Below are 21,140 nucleotides of genomic sequence, written 5' to 3' on the forward strand. Positions count from 1 at the left end.
TCTCATCTCCAGACTAAAGAACCCCAGTTCCCTCAGCCACTCCTCATATGACATGCCCTCCAAACCCCTCACCAGGCTCGCTATTGTGTTCCGAACATGTTCCAGGACCTTGTTGTGGTTTAAAGCCTGTGGGGGCAGACAGGAACTCGACTACCTGGACAGACCTTGGGTGGACCCTAACCTGGGCAGACTCTAATTGGTGGGCAGGGAAACCTGACCTCCCAGGAGAGGGGTGCCTGGGTCATGTTTATTCCACTCCTATTTCCTGCCTATATAAGGGGGAACCACTTCCTGCCTCGCTTGCTCTTGCCTTTGCCTCACTACCTGCCTAACAGCTGCAGCCCTGCCTACCATGTGATTGGACCTACTCCACATGGTCCACCCTATCTCCAGAGAATCCATTGCCACCCAGAGAATCTATTTCCATCTGTGATCTGGTTCTGTATATACCTGTATCTGTCCCCATCCCCTATATCTCTGTAGCCTTATTTTCCCTTACATACCTTCTATTTTTTGTTTAACTTACTTCTTTTATCTTCCAATTTGGTACAAGTCTTTTCTTTGGTTGTTTACCCCTTTTTCTTCTCCTGCCTAACTTTTCTCTACAGGGGGACGGGAAGAAGGGGGTGGGGGGAGGGTGTGCAACCTAGATTCTGTCCCCTGGGTTTTGGCTTCAGGAAATTCACATGGAGACAGACCTCAAAGTCTTTCCTATACCTTGATGCCTCAGCCACCTTGAAGAGGTGTTTCTTCCATTTATTCACTTCTGTGCTCTCATTAATTCCAATTTTCCATCAATGGCATGACCACTTACAAGAAATATATATAAATAGTGCGTGCCTGTTTTGCCAGATTTTATAAATACTTCAGCTCATTATATCCAAGAACATTCAGCCTCCAATTACCTTTACAAGAACTAAGTCATTAAGGAATTTTAACAAGTAATTCAGGTGAACCTCACATGTGCATGTTTGTCTAACTAATACAGCTTTGCAGAATGAGTTCTAATGAAAAATGCCAGAGGAACATGCAAAATATGCTTCCAAGTCTGAAAAGAAAGATGTTGAGGGAACAGAGGGGCAGGAAGAGCCAAGAAGTGTCTCTCAAAAATTAATTTCTTGATATATAATATTAACTCTGCATTAATGGCATAGTCATTGTACAGAAGAATAGTCATATATGCACACATGTATATATATTAATATATTAATTATAAAAGAAAGCCTAAGTCTTTCCCAGTACTTGTTATAACTCAGAGGAGAATTCAGCTGTTCTCCAAAGGAAAAAAGAGGTGGGAAAAAACCAAAACAAAACACACAATCAAGGAACAAGGGACAAAAAAGTTGTTTAAAAGGTAATTACAAAAGTTGCAGCTTTGTGATTCATTTCTTTCACACAGATTTTGTGGCAGTTTGATTTACTTTGAAGTGAAAATAAGCTGCAAAATTTGAAGGCTATTGAATTTAGCTGAAATTTTTACTTCTTTGTACTATCTGAACACATTTTTCCAAACAAGACCATCTTCGAACCATGAAATTAATCAGATTTTCCTAATCCATTCAAGACTGTGAAACAAATCAGAAACTTTTCCAATGTCTGAACCATTTGAACATTTCACTGTTCTGGCTATGCTCCTCCTCCCTGCTTAAGAGAGCATGTGCAAACTCTCTTACCACTTACATCAGTTGTGGAGGAGATGGAGCTGGTAGCTGCAAGCTCTTGGGAGACCTCCCAACAGCCTTTGCCTTCAGTGTACCCACTCATTGAGACGACTGAGGGCCATCCATGAAAGAATCCGGGAGCAGCATGCATGAAGAGAGTTCCCCCACAGGGCAGACAGTGAAGCTGAGAAGGTAAAGAGAGAACAGAGGGAGAGTGCAGAACCCGAAGCATGGAGGAAAGAAGAAAGCGAGCAAAAAATAAAACATAGTGAAGGAAATACGCAAGAGTCCAAAACTGGCAATTGTCAGCCAGTAGAAAGCTCATCAGCAAAGGAACTAAAGAGTTTCCTCCTGAATCAGGCCATGATTGGTAACTGCAACCTTGTGCTAAAGAGAAATAGTATGGAAGCACATAAGTGACAATGCTTCAGCCTGCACACTGCAACTTGCAACAGCAAAACTGAATACATCCTTCCAGCCTAAGACAAGCCAGAGAGCATACCAACAGTGATCTCCACAGCAGCACTGGGAGCAGTTCAGATGTGCCAGTGGTGAATTCCTCTGCTTCCAGGACAAAAAAGGCCACAAATCCACATTAATTGAGTTTTCTCTACAAACACTTGCTATGATACATTCTGCAGGGAGGGTGGGCTCACCAGCACGCTGCAAGAAATCCTTCATCGGGATGGAGGCGGCCCCTGTGTCTTGTTTAGTCTGTGCATCACATTACCTTATAAACTAACCTGCAGGTCAAAAAAATATAACACAGCAGACAGAAGGCTTTCTTACCTCACAGGCTGAAACATCTGTATCAACTAAGACAAAAAGTTATTGGTTCAAATTCAACAGAACAGAAAATCAGCTTTCCTGCTCTGGTTGCCAACTAAAAATGAAGAAAATTGCTGAAACCAACCAACCATGTTCTTTTATAAATTTAAATTTTATTTTAATTAAGGATTCTCAGAAGAAGCTAACATCCTCCAAAGTTAGCAGGCAGATGTTTGCTATTGCACTTTATCAGCCATTCTCATATGAACAGAACAGCTGTCTTACAAGAAAGGGAGAGAAGAAGTGTTTGCAGAATAAGAGGGAAGGGAGGAAGAAAAGAAGAAACGGAAAGGAGAATAGCTGTTGTCAAGTAGGAAATAATGTCAGTGTTCTCATTTGCCAAATGAGGGTTAAGGTTCATGGCTTAAAGCTCATGAGGCTCAATGATTTTGCAAGAATCTATGATCTCTGACAACACAGAACAGTGAATGCATTTTGTAGTAGCTCTTCATTTCTTCATGTCCATACTGACTGCTTTTTCAGGATAGCAGCATCAACAGTTTCATGAAGGGCAAGTGAACAAGTCACAAAAACATTATGAAATACTGTATCCACAAAGTTTTCTTAATTCCAATGTCATAACTGAGAAGTTCTACTACAAATAAGAGCAAGAAAGTAAGAAAAAGATAGAGTTAATGACTACAATTGTAATATTTCTAGAGGTACATATCATTCCAGCAGTACAAATATTTTCTTGAGGTAGGCTGTTTTAATACTAAGATGATACTGTAAATTAATACAATGCCAAGAATAGTAACTTAGATAATGCAAGTCATTCTTGAAAGCAGAAACTTTAGGCTGGAGGTTAGGAAGAAATTCTACCCAGAGAGAGTGATTGCCCATTGGAAAGGGCTGCCTGGGGAGGTGGTGGAGTCACCATCATTGGAGGTGTTCAGGAGGAGACTTGATAGGGTGCTTGGTTGCATGGTTTAGTTGATTAGGTGGGTTGGATGATAGGTTGGATGCAATGATCTCGAAGGTCTCTCCCAACCTGGTTTATTCTATTCTATTCTATTCTAAACCATTCAGTATTCAGTATCACTAATGTTGGAAGAGACCTCAAAGATCATCGAGTCCAACCTGTCACCACAGACCTCATGACTAGAGTAGGGAGGAGACTACTGCTCACTGCAGGCTTGAACTCACGACCTTCCCATTAAGGGTCTTATGTGCTACCAACTGAGCCACTGTCCAACATCTGGGGAGAGATGGAAAAGACTGAAAAAGGAGGGCACAGAAGAAAAGAAGCCAAGAAAGGAAATTGCATGAGAAACATGTGAGGTGTAGACCAGGTAAGAAAATTATATATAAAGCAGAATGAGTGATAAGAAATTGAAAAGCAAAATAAAAGTGGCCATAATAAAAAAAAAGCAGCAAAGGCTAGGGCCTAGATCCAGAAAAGCTCTTATGTTCTTAACTCCAAGTATGTTATTAAAGATATGAAGCACACTACAAATAAAGTTAGTGATGTATTTTGCAAGACAGAGGAAACCATAATCAAGGAAAGAAAAGTGGCAAATTGAAAAACAATATCTAAAGAATTAAGGAAAATGGTCATCGGAAGACTATTCAGTGATACAGAATCTTTAGATAGCCTAAAAAATACACAATAATGAAGAGATAATAATTTAACAAAGAACTTTACAATCACGGAGATGCAACCACCTGATTGCAACAAAGTCTAAACAGTGTCAAGTTCAAATCAAAGCAATGAGGATTAAAATCAGTTGAGAGCAAACATTTGCACAGAAAATACACATTTGAAACATTTCTAAGCATATTTTACCAGCTGTTGGGATAAGTTATAATTCAGGAAAGTATTCTGGTTCAAAAACAACCAAAAAATAAGCAAGACAGAGGCTAAGCCTTGGTTTTGGAAGATGAAAAACAAGTGAAAAACTTATAAGTTTATAAATTTAATAATAGCCTGGGGTAAATAAAATTCTAGAATTTCAAACCATGATGGCAAGCTTAAACACATGCTTAGATATGTGCAGAGAACATAGTTGTCAAGTGAAAACAGGGATAAGACAGCAATTCAGGAATTCTAGGCAATTAATAGTTGAAACAAAGGAACACAAAGATATGACAGCAGTTGAAGCAGGGAAGGCAGTTTTCAAAAATATTTAGGGAACAAGAAAGAAACCTAGAATTGGCATCAGGCAATTCTTAAAATGAACCACTGGTATTCTTAATAACAGTAATACAAAAAAAACCCCACAGCAACATTCAGTCAGTAAGCCTATTCTGATTTGGAAAATCAAGGTTTCCCTTAAAAAAATAGAGACTAATATAATTGTATCAACCAATATGATTATACAAATTTACTGTGATTCCTCTCAAACTGACTAACTATTAGTTCAAGATATTTATCTGATGAGCATAGTTATTTTGCCTACTGTAAGGCATTTGATACAGTAGTCTGATTATCTGATTAAAGTATGAAACAAAACAAACCATCATGTATTAAAGAGGGACCTTGACAGGCTGGAGAGGTGGACACAAGCCAACCTCATGAGGGTCAACAAGACCAAGTGCAGGGTCCTGCATCTGGGTCGAGGCAATCCCAGGCACAAATACAGGCTGGGCAGTGACTGGCTGGAAAGCAGCCCTGAGGAGAGAGACTTGGGGGTGCTGGTGGACAAGAAGCTCAACATGAGCTCTCAGTGTGCACTTGCAGCCCGCAAAGCCAATCAGATCCTAGGCTGCATCAAGAGAAGTGTGGCTAGCAGGTCAAGGGAGGTGATTCTCTGCCTCTACTCAGCCCTGGTGAGACCCCACCTGGAGTACTGTGTCCAGTTCTGGAGCCCCTATTTCAAGAGGGATATGGAAGTACTGGAGCGAGTCCAGAGAAGGGCCACGAGGATGATCAGAGGGCTGGAGCACCTCTCCTATGAGGGCAGACTGAAGGAGTTGGGGCTGTTCAGTCTGCAGAAGAGAAGGCTCCAAGGTGACCTAATTGTGGCCTTCCAGTATCTGAAGGGGGCCTACAAGAAGGCTGGGGAGGGACTTCTCAGGATGTCAGGTAGTGATAGGACTAGGGGGAATGGAATGAAGCTGGAGGTGGGGAGATTCAGGCTGGACGTGAGGAAGAAGTTCTTCACCATGAGAGTGGTGAAACCCTGGAATGGGTTGTCCAGGGAGGTGGTTGGGGTGCCATCTCTGGAGGTGTTTAAGAGCAGACTGGATGCGGCTCTGTCCAGCCTGATCTAGTGTGGGGTGTCCCTGCCCATGGCAGGGGAGTTGGAACTAGATGATCCTTGTGGTCCCTTCCAACCCTGACTGATACTATGATACTTTAAAAATTGTGAAGGTGAATGGGGAAACATCAACAACCAAGCAACCTACAACAACCTACAGCAATTCACAGCCAATGCTTGGCAGCTGTATTATTTTGTATTTTCCTCAGCATCACAAATGCAACAGCATAAGTAACCAGATGTGCAGAAAATGTGATATTTGGAAGAAGCATAAATTAAAAATACTACTTTTAATGACAAGAAATATCTTGGAATATTTTATAACCTTCCTTCAGGGAAACAATTGTGTTATAGCTAAACATAAAAGCATGTATATATGGGGGGAAAGGGAGAGAAGAAAACATGTGCTAGACATAGTGCTCTGTCCAGAGAAGACATGACTGACAAAGATTTGGACTAGTATCAAAGAGTTGAACAGAAGCTGCCAATAATACTCTGTGCCTGGAGGGATAGATTCATCCTCATGTAATAGAGCTCAGTAGGGGAAAATGAAATAGCAGGAAGAGTCACATTTGCCTCTGTTTGTCACTGAAACACCATCTACTGGGATAACGCTTATAAAGACCAGAGAAAGGAACAGCATTTTTTAACAGTACAGGTAGTTGTCCATCAAAAAACTACTCTGTTCTTGTCCAGACTGAAGGAAGGAGCTGCTTTCCTACACTACCTAACATTTCAAAAAGCTAGTAATTTGGAGAGCTCCTATAGGTTGTGCTACACTGCAAATCACTCAGGATGGTTAGAGTTATCTTTTCAGCCACACAAGCTCTGAAAACAGCACTGTAAAAGCCCTGTGCTTGTACTGTGGGAATTATCCATAAGACAAATGCTACAGCAGAGGGATGTGGTCCTAGAGGTCTTCCTCACAAACCCTCACAGCACACAGATGCCAAGAACAAGCAGAACCAGAGGAGAACATCATGATGGATAGGAGGGAGGTGGTAGAGAGAAAACTCGCTGATGCTACTCTTAAAAAGATGCAAAATGAAAACAAATTTGCACAGAGAGGAATTTTGGTGGTTTTAGGCTATGCTTGTATGAATTTCTGATTTCTCCAACTATGCTGTGGCTGGTGCCTGGTGCTGTATTCTACAAACCTCAGAGATGAGAAAAAATAAATTGGCAGACAGGAAATGCTCCCATAAAATCAAGCAAATTTCAAAGTTGTGCATGATTGAAAAGCAAAACCTTTAGATGCTATTAATGAATGCTTCAGGGAGCCACTAAATATGTAGCCCACAAGACAAGCAAATAATAATTTCACAGTTACTATAAAGCAGATTTGTAATAGCAGTCATAAAGCCCTTAAATTAAGCACTTATGTAGGAGCAAGCAAAGCCAACCACTCCCCTAAAATACTGGTTGATTTGAAAAGTCGTCATTGCATAGAAATAAGAGAAGTTTCTATAAAGGAGCTAATGAGTAGGCAATTAGAAGAGTAAAATGTTTGTAGGTAGCACACAGAACATGTTGAGTGATCCTGAGCAAACATACAGAAAGCCAACACAGCTTCTAATGTAAGAAGTTATTTGAAGCAGCTCTTCAAAAAGCTGAAGTTAGTGTCCTGAGAACAATAAAAGGCAATGAGGACCATGAAAGAGAAAATAAAACTCTGGCAGACTAGATGTAAAAACACAGTAAGACAAGCCAAAAAGGTTTGGGAAATAACCTGCAAAGGGTTTTTTTGGAGTCAGGGGTTATGTAGCCTTTTTTAAAAGCCTTTTTTAAAGTGCATCAAGATCAGAATGCTTGCCAGAGTGTACAGAGGTCTGAAACAAAGGTATAAAAAGTGCACCAAGAGAAAATAAAGCTGTAGCAGAAAAACTAAATGAAGATTTTTTCCATCCATGCTTATAACAAGGGCCTTAAGAGAAATTCAAATAACAGAATCTTTCTTAAGGGAGGTTGTGAAAGGATCTGTATGAAATTTAGTATGGGTAAAAAAGGCTGTAGAAGAATCTCCAAAGACAACAATAAGAAGTCACCAGGACCATATGGTGAGTCCTAGAGGAACTCGGAGGCAAAGGTCACATTATCAGAGGATGGGGGTTGGGGGGGGGGAAGACACAAAATGGAATGTCAAATCTTTAAAAGGATTTGAGAAAGGAGGGAGAGGTAAACCTAAGGTAGTTGAGAACAAGTGGCCAGACATCTCTACCAGGTAAATTAACAGAAATTGCTATAAGGAACTCCATTAAAGCATCCATAAATACAGTATTTAGAGACCTGTCATCATGGGGGCTTCTCTAAAAGGTTTTCTATTCTGGATTCAATACAAATGTGGAAAGAAATTGGATTAAATAAATTCACAAACTCAGTCTCCAAGAGCTCTCAGAAAAACTGAGATGCTCAGACAGGGCCCTTGGGGCTATATAACTGTATGAAAGGTAGGACACAAAACCCAACATTAATGGTTAGGATGTTTTCAATGGAGGAAGACCACAAGAGGTGTGTTTCAGCTAGTGCCTCTGTTATTTAATATTTTAATTACAGACTTGGGAAAAAGGGTGAATACTTATATAACTAAGTTTGATGATGATACTGTGTTAGGGTAGTAAGGATGAGGGCAAGTGTGATGAGTTGGGAAAGGATTTTGCAACATAAATGATGAAATCGCAGCTAGAATTCAATAAAGATCTGAAGTTGAGTATGTTTTAACAATGATGGTTAAAAGTGGCTTATTTAGGCTAATAGCACAAACAAAAAACCAACCAACCAACCATAAAACACCAAAGGTGAGAAGGAGTCTAACTATTCTCTATAAATACAACATTAGGCATAAACATCAAGACCCAGACAGTATTTAAGCCAAAGAAAGAAAGCTGGCACAAATGGAAATTACAAGCCTCTCAGCTGTAAGAGGGGTGAAACTCTAGATCAGCCTCTCCACAAGAGCAAAAACAACCTAAATGGCCTTTAAGATAAATGTGGATAAGCACTGTGAACAAATTACACAATCTGGTTGCTATGACAGCTCAGTTCTGGGTTAGCTATCCAACTTAGACTGGATTCAATAAATGAAACTAAAGCAAAAACTTAGCAGCACGTACCAGATGCTCTATGACTTGTGTCTATACAGAAGCAGGTCCTAATGTGTTCCCTATGCAGAAATGAGTTTCTGCTTACAATGCCATTGTATATTTCTGTGTTTTAGGTCCAGAAAGGTGAATTGCTCTGCATGCAAGAAGTCTTGGAGATAACTAACAGTAACTCAGTCGCATAGACAAGACTTCTATCCATACAGGCATAATTACATAGAAAGCATTTTTGAGCAACAAAGAATGTTCAGTTTTTATCCAAAATGTCTGCTTTTCCTTTTGATTATGTTTCCATGACAGAAGGGGTACCTTTAAGAGTGAAGGTCCAGTCTTTTGCAAGTAGTTATTCCACTTGCCTGAACAGATCCAGTGCTGAGATAAACTAGTGATAGACTAGTTAGCTAGCACAAGGAAGGCAATTAGTTAATAAAAATAAGCTGGGTCTATGTTATTGGTTCTGTTCACAGCAGTAGCAAGGTTTTGAAGTGATTTTCCCAAACTTTGGATTGGCTTGGTTTGCAGAGCAGCTGGCATGTACAAAAAACTGATTCCTTTTTGCAGTAATATATACTGAAATTTCTGCTCCAAAAGTGTGCCAGATGCACTCTGGACCCTCATGGGGACATTAGAGTCTGAACATGAGACTGGTTCTTTGGGCAGTCTCAAGCCATATGCATGGCATTGTATGCCACCCAGAACATCAGGCCCTTATTGTCCCACCACAGAATGGGACAGACATTCACAGAGATGGACACCAATAACTGGACACTCACTAGGAAGGCCACACCAGGAAAGTAAGGCACCACAAGCATGCTCCTGCTTCAACCCTCACACCCAAGTGGAGGGACCTAAACAAGCCCAGTATTTACTAGAAGATCCTAGCTGTTCTACAATGCCTGTATAACACCAGGCAGTTGATCTGCCCCCCTTCATAATGTACACACTTCCCAAGCACAAAAATTTTACCTTGAACATAATGAGTTGTCCAATGTTTTGTCCCATTTTCAATCAATTGGGTTACCAAAAATCAAATTTGCTGAATGATTTATCTTGCTTCAGTTTAATCCTTGAGGGAAGAAAGATTAATTGCTTGTTCCTATTCCTCCTTTTAAAAAAGGTAATCATAACTGACTCACCATCTAATTCAAAAAGTTTCTTGAGTCTCTCTTGGCTCAGATTTCCCTAGCTTTTTCTGTTTTATTTTTAAATATTTTTTTAACAATAGCTTTTTGTCAAAAGCACAAAAGGAAGTATAAAAGTAATCTTCTGTTGCATATGTGCTAACCTTCATTTTTCTGTCCATTTACTTTTTCATTGTTTGTGAAGGACACTTTCATACAAAACTGTGCCAGTGTGCAACACCAAGTACTTTGACAAGAGGAAGACTACCCAAAGAAACAAGGTACTATGGGACTCATATTTCATATGTCATAAAATTACAAAATTTCATTTCAGTGGTGCCTTTGATGTCCTCCTGCTTTAAAGCATGCACATGTGTACACATCTGCATGTGTACGCATGTGCAAGATTCTGTGTCTAGTACACCAGCATATACAGAAACAACATTGAAATTAGTCATGTTTTATGCAAAGCAGCATCTCAACAGGATATAGCAATGTATATGACAGATTAGAACAAGAAGCAAATCTGTGAGGAACGTGTCCAGTTTAAATTACAGGAAGATCTTAGGCTGACATAACAGTGAAAGTGAATTGTGCTACATGAACGACCCCATGAAATCAAAAGTTCATATCCAAGAGTGTCCAGGCCATGTATCAATGCCTGTGGAGGAAGTGTCCTTCAGACAGAAGAAGTCAATATAAGCAGAAATTGAATGATCTCTTGGGATAGTGGGAACATATCCTGGCATCAGATGTGGATATATTTGCATACTGGGCAGCAGCACAGCCTGAGATTAATGATACTGTGGAATGCATAAGCAGGTTGTTGATTTCTAACAATATAGCAAGAGGAGCCTAGAAGTATCATTTGAGTCCATTACCCCAAAATCAGTGATATCAATAAAATGAGACATGGCTAAAATGATCATATTTACAAAGACGCTATCAGTTTACGTCTGCTTAAACAACACATAAGGCAAAACTAAAGCGGTGACACTAAAGTTACCCACAAGCTTTTAGAAGACAAATAAAAGCTAAAGAAGATTTTTAACTCTTGTTTGGTTTGGGGTTCAACTCAAGTACTTTGAAAAAATCATCAAAATCCAACTCTATGTAATTTTGGCTTCATGGTATTTATGTTTAGCTGTCATAGACAATGTAATGACTGAATAGAGAGTTATGTTAGATCACAAGTTCTCTTTCAGCAGATGTAACCTGCAACTGCTGTGCTACTGAAAGACATAAAAGTTGAGAATAAAAGCTATTTAAAACTGAACAGACACAACACTAGTGGTCTATATAGAAACTTAATTAGACTCTTAAAAGCACAAAATATTTGAAATAGCTACATAATTGCAGACTATTTGCTTTGCAGATCATTCTCCTGTAACTATTCCATTTTTTAAGGTAATCAAACACAAAACAAATGGTATTTTTATTACCCATAGGACTTTATAAGTGCAAAGTATTTGCACATTATTAAAAAAAATATATTAAATCCTTAAAAAAGGTGTTTTCAAAATCTAAGACTTTTTTTTTTCTTTAAAAAAATTAACCACACTTTATCATTTAGACTCTAGAGAATACTTACATGGTGAACTGAAAAAATTCTATTCTACCTTTTGCAGTAGTGGTAACAGAAATTACTTAGAAAGGAAAAAAAGATATTAGAGATCTGGGAAATTATAAATTAAAATTCCTTTTAGTAATTGATGTGAAAAAAAAGGTTTCTTTCAGAAATATATATATATCTATCTTACAGGAATAGCAATTTGTTTCATATAAGCTACGAGTATTTTTAAATCTTTTCCTTTGCTTCTGTCTTCTTTCTCAGACTAGTTACCTAGCATCACCTTAAAGCTGCCAGACTGAGCTGCTACATTTAGTTTCCTTGGAATGCAAGTTTTCTTCCTAAAATTAATTTACTCTTGCAAAGTCAAGTGCTCATATACGTTCAGCAGCAGCAGCATTGCCCTCTGAAAATGAAAAGGGGAAAAAAGGAAAAATTTGGTGAGAGAATACATGGTCATATTTTTAAATTGTCCCTTCTTCACAAAAAAAATTAAAAAATACTGTATTTACATTCCAATTACACCATTTAGCCATTTACTTTCATTTACCGTCAAATGATTTCATGTTTCCCTGCACCACTCACCAGGCCTCTAAACAACAACTGCGTGTTCAGTATATGAGATTGGGGCTTAATTTTTTTCTGTAGACTCCTAGGGCTCCCACCAGACTCTCTTCTACCTGCCTGCCTTCCACACACTCTGGCATGGCCATTGCAAGTTCCTATGCCCCTTCCTCGGCTTTTGGAGATTACACAGTGCGATTTAAGTAGAGCAGCAAGACGCATAGAGGAACCCAATCCACGCTGGCTCTGTCCCTTGACCTTACTTATGCATTTAACACAGTAGTCTCATTAATTTAATTATTATTTTCTCATTCTCTTTCCATTATTGTCTCCCCTGATCAGTGTGCTACACTGCAGTGCACAAAAGAGACTTGGGATTAGAAATTACTGTCAGAAGTAACTTTGAATAACTGTGAGAAAGAGATGAAACAGAAAACCTGCTCAACTTCTGCAGCCACTTGCTCATCAGTGATATTTCAGGTGGCACGTGTTAGGCAGTATCAGCAAAACATGCATGGCCATCACTCCAAATGAATGACTAATGACTGAACTGAGGCAACGACATGACAAGGTCTAAAACATGAGAGTGACAGACTATGATCAAAATCTCCATGTGACTTCTGATCTCCCCACAAACTAACAGTGCTGTCTATGTCTGCAAATTGTGGGGAGAAAATTCTCATAGACACAGGATTGCTGTGACTACAAAGGACCTTGGGGTCCCCAATATTGCAATCCTCCTGTTCAAGCAGGATCATCCACAGCAGGTTGCTCAAGGTTGTGTCCAGTTGAGTTCTGAGTATTTAGAAGGACAAAGACTCCACAACCTCTCTGGGCAACTTGAGTCAGTTTTTGACTACACTCATAGTAAAACAAACAAACAAACCAACCAACCAACCCATTATCTCTCTTTTTGTTCTTTTTTTCTCTCTTTTAAAAACATTTTCTTGTGGTTTCTTTTCAGAAATAAAGAGAACAGATGAGCACAAGTGAAGTAAAGCAAATAATCGGGGGGGGGGGGGGGGCGGGCGGGGAATAAAAGGTGATAACACACTCATTTTATTTTACTAGTTGCCATTTTTCTGGTTACCACAGAGACTGGCACATTTCTTAAGATGGGAACTCACAATCACAAGGCTTAGTGTTAAGTTGTGGGAAGCTACAAGGAATCCATATCTGAGGAGAGGTCTCAAAATTCCTGTAATATTCATATCAGTATTGTGCACTCACAAAGCAAGGGCACAGAAGAAAATCTGGGTCACTACTTGCATTATAATTTTTTTAAAGCAGCATGAGCAATCTCCTGTGCTGCACATGCTTCACTTCACCAACAAACCCAACAACATAAGCTTTAAAACATCTGTAAGATTGGTAGCTAAGTTTCACCAAGTTTGCATAATGAGGATAATTTTTTTCTAATTGTTTGCAGTTTCTAAGTGAGGTACTTACACATAAATGCTGTTACGCCTCTGACATGATTTTTTTTCAGCACCTGTAATAATAAGAGGAACTGCACTGCAAAACTAGCATACCTCACTACTGTTCATTAAGTCATTAAGTGAAATTTCTCTGCTCAACACAGGCTTTTAGGGAGAAGGGAGGGGAAAGTATTTCTAACAGTCCTTCATCTAATACCTGGTCATTAGGGTATAGATCAGCAGCAAAAGGAAAATAAAGAAATGTGCAGTAATGGCCTCTGCGCCTCCAAGTGATGCAATACAAGGTCCAGGCTACAGGCCATAAAAGGAAATTAGGAGATTCCAGATAGTCTAATTACATCTTTTTTCACAAATAATAATTCTCAAATTTTTACAGGATAGCAAGGCATATCAATTATGATCCAAGTTTAAAGTAAGCCTTTGAAACTTAAGAGCAAATTCCAAAGAAATTACATGTCATTTGGAAGAAAGAAAACTAAATTAAATCAAAACAAAAAAAAGAGCCCAACAATGAAACAGAAAATAAAACATAACTATATCCTATTATAGGGGAGAAGAATTTTTTAAAAATACTTATCCAAGAAGAAAAAAATAGTTAAATTAGACAAAATAACTGTGCAGTAGCATCTAGCAGGTAAATTTTATCTGCTGGATTTAGATCCTATCTTAAAAATCAGAAAGTCATGACTCTCACTTTGTACCAGGAAGAGCCTCTACAATTGGATGGTAAATCTCACCAAGCACAGGATTTCAATATCATGCAGTATAAGTATTGCTCAGCATCAACTGAGATCAAAATACAGTATTTCACTTCATTCATACCAGTAAAATGATACACTGCCTTATGTACATGACTGCTCTTTAACTGAATTAAGTCCTTTCACCATTATGTCTCAGCCAACTGACAACGGCACCAGCATGTGATTTCAGATCAATTTGTTTACTGTTGTCCTTCTGCTTAAATGATCAATTTTAGCTGGGGAGGGGAACAATGTGGGGGGAGGGAGGAGACAGGCAGGGGGGGAAGAGGAGGAAGAAAGTCACATACTTCTTTCTCAACAGCAGCGTAAGATTATTGACATTGTATATACCACACATTAAACAAAGCACCACTACACCTGAAATACACCTTATTAAACTTAAAACATACTTTAGGCAACACTTGGAATGCCTTTGGTTTGTTTTCAGTTGCTTTTTAGGCTTCCCAACAACACGGCAGGACACAGAGGGGGGAAATTAACATAGTAAGAAAAGTAATGTTAGGAAGAGTAAAAACTAAACCAAAATGAAGAAAAAAAATAATAAAAATTTAACTTCTAAGCATTTCCATAGGTATTATTGGGTGTGCCCCGAAAAGGTCTGGGGTAAAAGCAGCATTTAAGACTGAGTGTGAGAGACAGAAACTGCAAAAAACCAAGAGTTTTTCCTGACTTACATTGATCCCAGCAGGCTGTTGCCATTCCCTCTGCAGGGCTCTCACTGGCCCAGGGGATCACATGACATGGGGAACCAAAATAGAAAAGTCTCAGGAGCAAGGAAGCTGAACCAGAAGCACATTTGCAAGAAAAGACATATCGCAGACACAGCAACACGCCTTTAATAGCAAAAGGTGATGCATTCAGGCAGCAGCCTAGGCTGTACTGAAAAACGAGCAATGCCTTCCACCCTGCAGCCCGCCATCAGCCACATTTACGACACTTGAGGAATGTTCTCTGCCATAAATCTCAGCCACTGTCTATACGAAGCTAAACCTGGTAACTACTCTAATACTACTCTAATAAATCGCAGTAAATTACCATACCTTAGAGGAAAATAGGATCCATTAAATGTAAAAACAAATCAACTGCAGTTTAAAAATAAACTCACACCGCTGGAACCATTTTCATCTTTGGGCTAAATATTTTAGCAGCTTGTTTCTAGAAAGGAAGCAATGTTTTTTAAAGCATATGCTCTTAACATAATCGGGAGAGCGTAAACACATTTTCAAGATTGCTTTCAGTTCTTTGACAAGTATAAAATACAGCTGCAGACTAGTAAAATAGGCACCATGAATCTGCAATTATAAATAAAATGAAAATTCAAAGAATCAGAGGCAAAAGGTGAACGTTAACTAGTGACTAGTGTAAGCTCTACACAATATAGTCTGATTTTGAAGTTGCTGCTCAATTACTCTCGCACTTTTGTAAGGCTTGTGGAAAATAACTTCAGCAAAATACTGCAATTAGGATTACAGGAAATACATGTTACCTTTGTAACAGTTAAGTTTCTCACCATTTAGTAGTTCATTTGAAATTAGATTATTACCATCTTATGTTCTATGAAATGTCAAGCATTTCTTGTTTCTAGTGAATATCATGAGAGTTATCGTAGAGAGAGTCTTTACCAAATGATGCAAACAGCAGTAAGAATGAGACCGTGATCAAGGAAAAGAGAAATATCCTGCATATTGTAACAGGAAAAGGACAGGAAATTTGTTGTTGTTGTTGCTCTAATCTTTAAATGTGATCATTTTCACTTTGCAGTAATGTAAATGGCTCAAAAGGGGGTTTGGATAAACAGAGGAGAAAAGAATTAAACGCAAAATCCCATATAGGAATGTGCAAGAAGCATTAAATAATATGAAGAGGAGTCAAGAAACTAAATTATTCTCCTTTGATTAAAACAACAAAACACCACACCCACATGGTAGTAGCAAAGGGCTTTTCGTAGCTTCCCTGTTCTTATTAACACTTGTGAAAGGAAATATGAACATTGACTCAAAGCTGTAGAAGAGCACATCAGAGCTGCTGTCATTGATTATCTAAATATAAAGGAAGTGTTCCCAAAACTACTAAATCTGAAACACTATTTTTTTAAGAGTCATAGTACATAATACTGTGGACATACTTTCAAGTACTTTATGAGGCACACAGCTTTTATCAGTGAGTTCTTAAGAAAAGCTTTGCATTGCTTAAGTTGCACCATTTTGCAAATAATGTGGCAAAACTGAAGCCAATGAGTTTCCCATTGATCATGATAAGATGAACTGAGGCACTGAAGGAAGCACATGAAACAGTGGATTCTGTCATAGTTCTTAAAATTACTAAAGAAGATTACCTTCAGCTACATCCCATTCAGTGATTTAAGAAGGCTGAATGAAAAATCATCATCTGGATCAATTCTAAATGTAACAATGGCATGCTTTACCATATTTTGGAGAAGGCCTACATAAATGCTGTTTTTTTCTCAGAGTATTCTCACTGTATATGCCAAATATACTGCTAGTCATCACAATAACCCCTCTGTGGCCAAACACATAGCTTATTTTATATGTTTTTGTTCTATTTTCCCTCATTTTACTTTTCAGTTTGAAATTAGGAAAGCTGCAAAACACATGTGGTGGGAACTGTGCGACAATATTCCACCATAAGTAGCTCAGTGGAATAGAAATGTAGTCATATAGAAAATAAACCTGAAGGCAGAGGTAATGAATCAAAATAGCTAGAGAAATGCCACAGTAGAGAAAGAAATGTACCCTTGTGGGGAAAGCATAAAAAGGAGCAAGTACGCCGTCTACCAGAGTAAAGAGCCTTAGGTAAAAACACAAAATATGCCATTAAATCCTGGTATTTACTACAGAGTGAGAAATACATGGAACAGTAGAATATTTGCTTGCACAGCTAGAAACAGGGCATCAGGTCTGTATTATTCTGCATGTCTGCTTACCCCATTTTTCTTAACACTGATTTACACAAAAGCACAGAATTATCAAATTATTTAGGTTGGAAAGACCTTTAAGATCAAGTCCATCCATTACTTGTGTGCTGCCAGGTGCACCACTAAACCATGTCCCTCAGTACCACATCTATACACCTTTTAAATACCACCAGGGATGATGATGCCACCACTTCCCTGGGCAGCCTGTTTCAATGCTCAACCCTTTTGGTGAAAAAAAATTTCCTAATATCCCAGCTAAATCTCCCCTAGAGCAATCTGAGATCTTGTCCTATCACTTCTTACTTGGGAGAATACCCCAACAGCCACCTCGCTACAACCCCCCTTCAGATAGGTCTAGAGAGAAAGACCTCCCTTGAGCCTCCCCTTCTCCAGACTAAAAAATCCCAGTTCCCTCATAAGACTTGTTCTTTGAGACTCTTCACCAGCTTCATTGTTCTTCTTTGTACTCACTCCAGAAACTCAGTGTCTGTCTTGTAGTGAGGGGCCCAAAACAGGAAGGATGGAGAGAGACTGTTTACAAAGGCCTGAGGTGGAAGGATGAGAGGCAATGGCTTCAAACTAGAGAAGGGCAGATTTAGATTGGCTGTCAGAAAGAAGTTCTTTACTATGAGGCTGGTGGAACACTAGAACAGGTTACCCAGGGAGGTGGTTGAGGCCCTTTCACTGGAGATATTCAAGATGAGGCTCAATGAGCCTGATCTAGTTGGGGATGTCTCTGGTGACTGTGGGGAGGTTGGACTAGATGACCTTTGGAGGTCTCTTCCAGCCTGGACCATTCTGTGGTTCTAAAACTGAACACAGCATTTGAGGTGTGGCCTTACTGGGACTGAATTTGTAATTCTGATGACCACACTATTTCTGATACAGGCCAGGATGCTTTTGGCCTTCTAGGCTTCTGGGGAACGCTGATAGCTCATATTCATCTGTCTGTCAACCAATAATCCCAGGACCTTTTCCACCAGGCAGCTTTCCAGCCACTCTTCCCCAGGTTTGTGTCATCTCGTGGTGTTCTTATGACCCAAGTGAAGGACCCAACACTTTTGCAGTGCATTGCTTAAATAGCCATTCTCAAATGAGTGATTTGACAAATACTGCATTTTAATACTCAACTTATTTACTCAAATACTGTCCAATATACCTCCATTATTTTACAAAATTTCTACTGAAAATATAATAGGGACAAACATTAATATGTTGACCTGCTCTGATAACATATTAGGCATTCAAAAAGAAAAACAATTACTAGAAAGTTAAAGAATACTATTAAAAACTGTGGGGTGTGCAACTGTTTAATTGATTTAAATTGCTAGAAACATACATCACTATTCCCCCCTCTTGGTAGATTACTAAATTCTTGAGGCAGAAGAAATCCATTTTTTTCAAGCTGTGGGCTCCCTTATACAGAAATGGTATCAGTAGATTGAATTCATTTTCTAAGTCTCTTCACAAATTAATGAAATACTTAACCAGCAAAATACCAGGGCCAACAAGTTATTCCACATCTGTTTTCAAATACAGTGTTTGGATCCCTTTCTATTCACAATACCAATAAATCCTCAAATGGGTTTTCTTCACAATCCTCAAAAAATGTAAACCTTATTGCTATCAGTGTCACCAACATTCCATATGTCCTAAAGGGACAGTTTTCCATAAAGTTAGTGAGCAGTTTTGGTGCAAATATACAAAAATAGATTAATAACATGTTTATTCTTCCTTATACACTCTAGTTTAGAGTGGGGGGGATGGCTGACACCCACCCCCCCACCCCACCCCCCCCGTTAGGCTGTGCAGCCATCCAATGTGACCTGGACAGGCTGGAGAGCTGGGTTCATGAGGAAACCTCATGAAGTTCAATAAGGACAAGTGCACATGGGGAGGAATAACATTAGGCACCAGTACAGGTTAGGGATTGCCCTGCTGGAGAGCAGCTCCATGGAGAAAGACCTTGGAGTCCTAGTGGACAGCAAGTTCTCCATGGACAGCAATGGAGTGCATTAAAAAAAGTGTGTCCAGCAGGTCTAAGGAGGTTATTCTTCCCCTCTACTCTGCCCTAGTGAGACTGCACCTGAAGTATTGTGTCCAGTTTTTGGCTCCCCAGTTCAAGAAAGACAGGGATCTGCTGGAGAGAGTCCAACAGAGAGCCATGAGGATGATTAGGGGACTTGAGCATCTCCCCTATGGAAAGAGACTGAGAGACCTGGGGCTGTTTAGTCTTGAGAAGACTGAGAGGAAATCTGATCAATGTCTACAAATATCTGAGGGGTGGGTGTCAAGTGGAGAGGGCCAAGTTTGCTTCAGCAGTGTACAGTAATAAGACAAGGAACAATGGATACAAAAGTGAACATAGAAGGTTGCACCTCAACATGAGGAGAAACTTCTTTACAGTGAGGGTGATGGAACACTGGAAGAGGCTGCCCAGGGAGGTTGTGGAGTCTCCTTCTCTGGAGACTTTCAAAACCCACCTGGATGTATTCCTGTGTTGACTACTCTAGATAATCCTGCTTTTGGCAGGGGGGTCAGACTTGATGGTCTCTGGAGGCCCCTTCCAACCTCTAACATTCTGTGTTTCTGTGATACTTGACTATCATACAAACAAATTATATCACTTTTTTAAAATCTTTCCTGTGTATAACTGTCATCAACAACAATTTGAACAAACTGTAGCAATCCTGGTGCTAAAATTGGCCTTTAAGAGCCTAAAGATAATCCCCTGTAACAGATGGCCACTCTAATTTATTTTAATTCATCACACACATCTCTGAAAGTTTACTGGTATGTAGTGATAATCTGAAAGAAACACTAATATTCACATTACTCACAAACTATTCTCCTGGAAAACACCATCCTTATGTAAGATATTTAAACCTACTTAGTAACCTTCTATGACTGACTATTCAAAGTAGAGATATAAAACAAAAAGAAATAGAATAATAAAGCCTAACCATCCTACTCCAGAAATAACAGCTTCTACTAAAGATTGTTTTCTCCTTGTTTAATATTCATTATAAATTCTCATCCCTGTCAGGTAAAACACCCAACAGAAAAACAAACACTTACTTGAGTAATTTTGTGCTGTAAGAAGAGGATAGAAGTAGGAGACATTTCTTAATGCGTTCACATACATAATAACACTTCACACATCAAAAACAATAGTTTTGCTACCACTTTTCAGTTAGTATTCTCAACAGACAAGCCAGTTTTATGCAGTCCTTATTCCCACTAAGAGAAATAGCAAAAAGCTGGGAAATGTGAAGTTTTATAGTATTGTCCATTAATTGCTGTGTCAGCCATCAGGATGTCACAACTACAATCTCTTCTGCCAAACTGCTGAGAAGATTAGAGATCCACAATTCATATTATTTTTGAAGATTTCTAGCAGATTGTTTTTCAATGTAAACAAAGTAAAAAGATGCATATGCTTTAAGAATTTTAAACGTCCCTGAGATTTAACTTTGGATTATTTAGGTATAGGGCAAATTCCATGAGACGTTTTGCAGTAGTAACTCCTGCAGATTCAATCTTTTTAATAAGGAAGGTCTTTAGCCACTTCTTTTCTGTCATCTAATATAACTAATCAATTTAAACTCTGAACAATTGGGATCTAGCCTTTAATATAGCATTAAAACCATATGCTCAGAAAAATAATAACAGATGAGTATGCACCAAATAACTACATATCTAAGAGCCTAGTCAATGTGCATTGAAACTTTTCCAGAAGACTTCAGTTTGCAACAGATTTATTCAAATACAGCATCCTTGTGATCAAATTAGGTTCTTTCTTGCTCACCAGCAATCAAATACATTATTTGGGCATCGCGTTTCCCGTATGACATTCAATAGCAATCTCATTGTCATCATTATCACCATCTGTTCAAGAAAGGTCAGGATTTATATGAGCAAATTACTTCCTAGAAACATAATATTAGAAATGCTTTAAATCAG

The 21,140-nt window shown here is 38.9% G+C and overlaps 1 protein-coding gene across 1 annotated transcript in view; it reads right to left on the bottom strand.

The window, feature by feature from the left end:
• Nucleotides 1–14,955, bottom strand: part of ESR1 (estrogen receptor 1) — a 170,239-nt gene extending 155,284 nt beyond the window's left edge. The window contains 1 exon segment of the mRNA XM_068151748.1: nt 14,917–14,955. Coding sequence (XP_068007849.1) covers nt 14,917–14,941 — 25 coding nt within the window. The 5' untranslated portion in view covers nt 14,942–14,955.
• Nucleotides 14,956–21,140: the final 6,185 nt, after the last annotated feature.

The sequence above is a fragment of the Melanerpes formicivorus genome, unplaced genomic scaffold, assembly GCF_026170545.1.
Source record: "Melanerpes formicivorus ecotype bairdi unplaced genomic scaffold, bMelFor1.0.p_v2 SCAF_2, whole genome shotgun sequence".
NCBI classification, from domain to species: domain Eukaryota; kingdom Metazoa; phylum Chordata; class Aves; order Piciformes; family Picidae; genus Melanerpes; species Melanerpes formicivorus.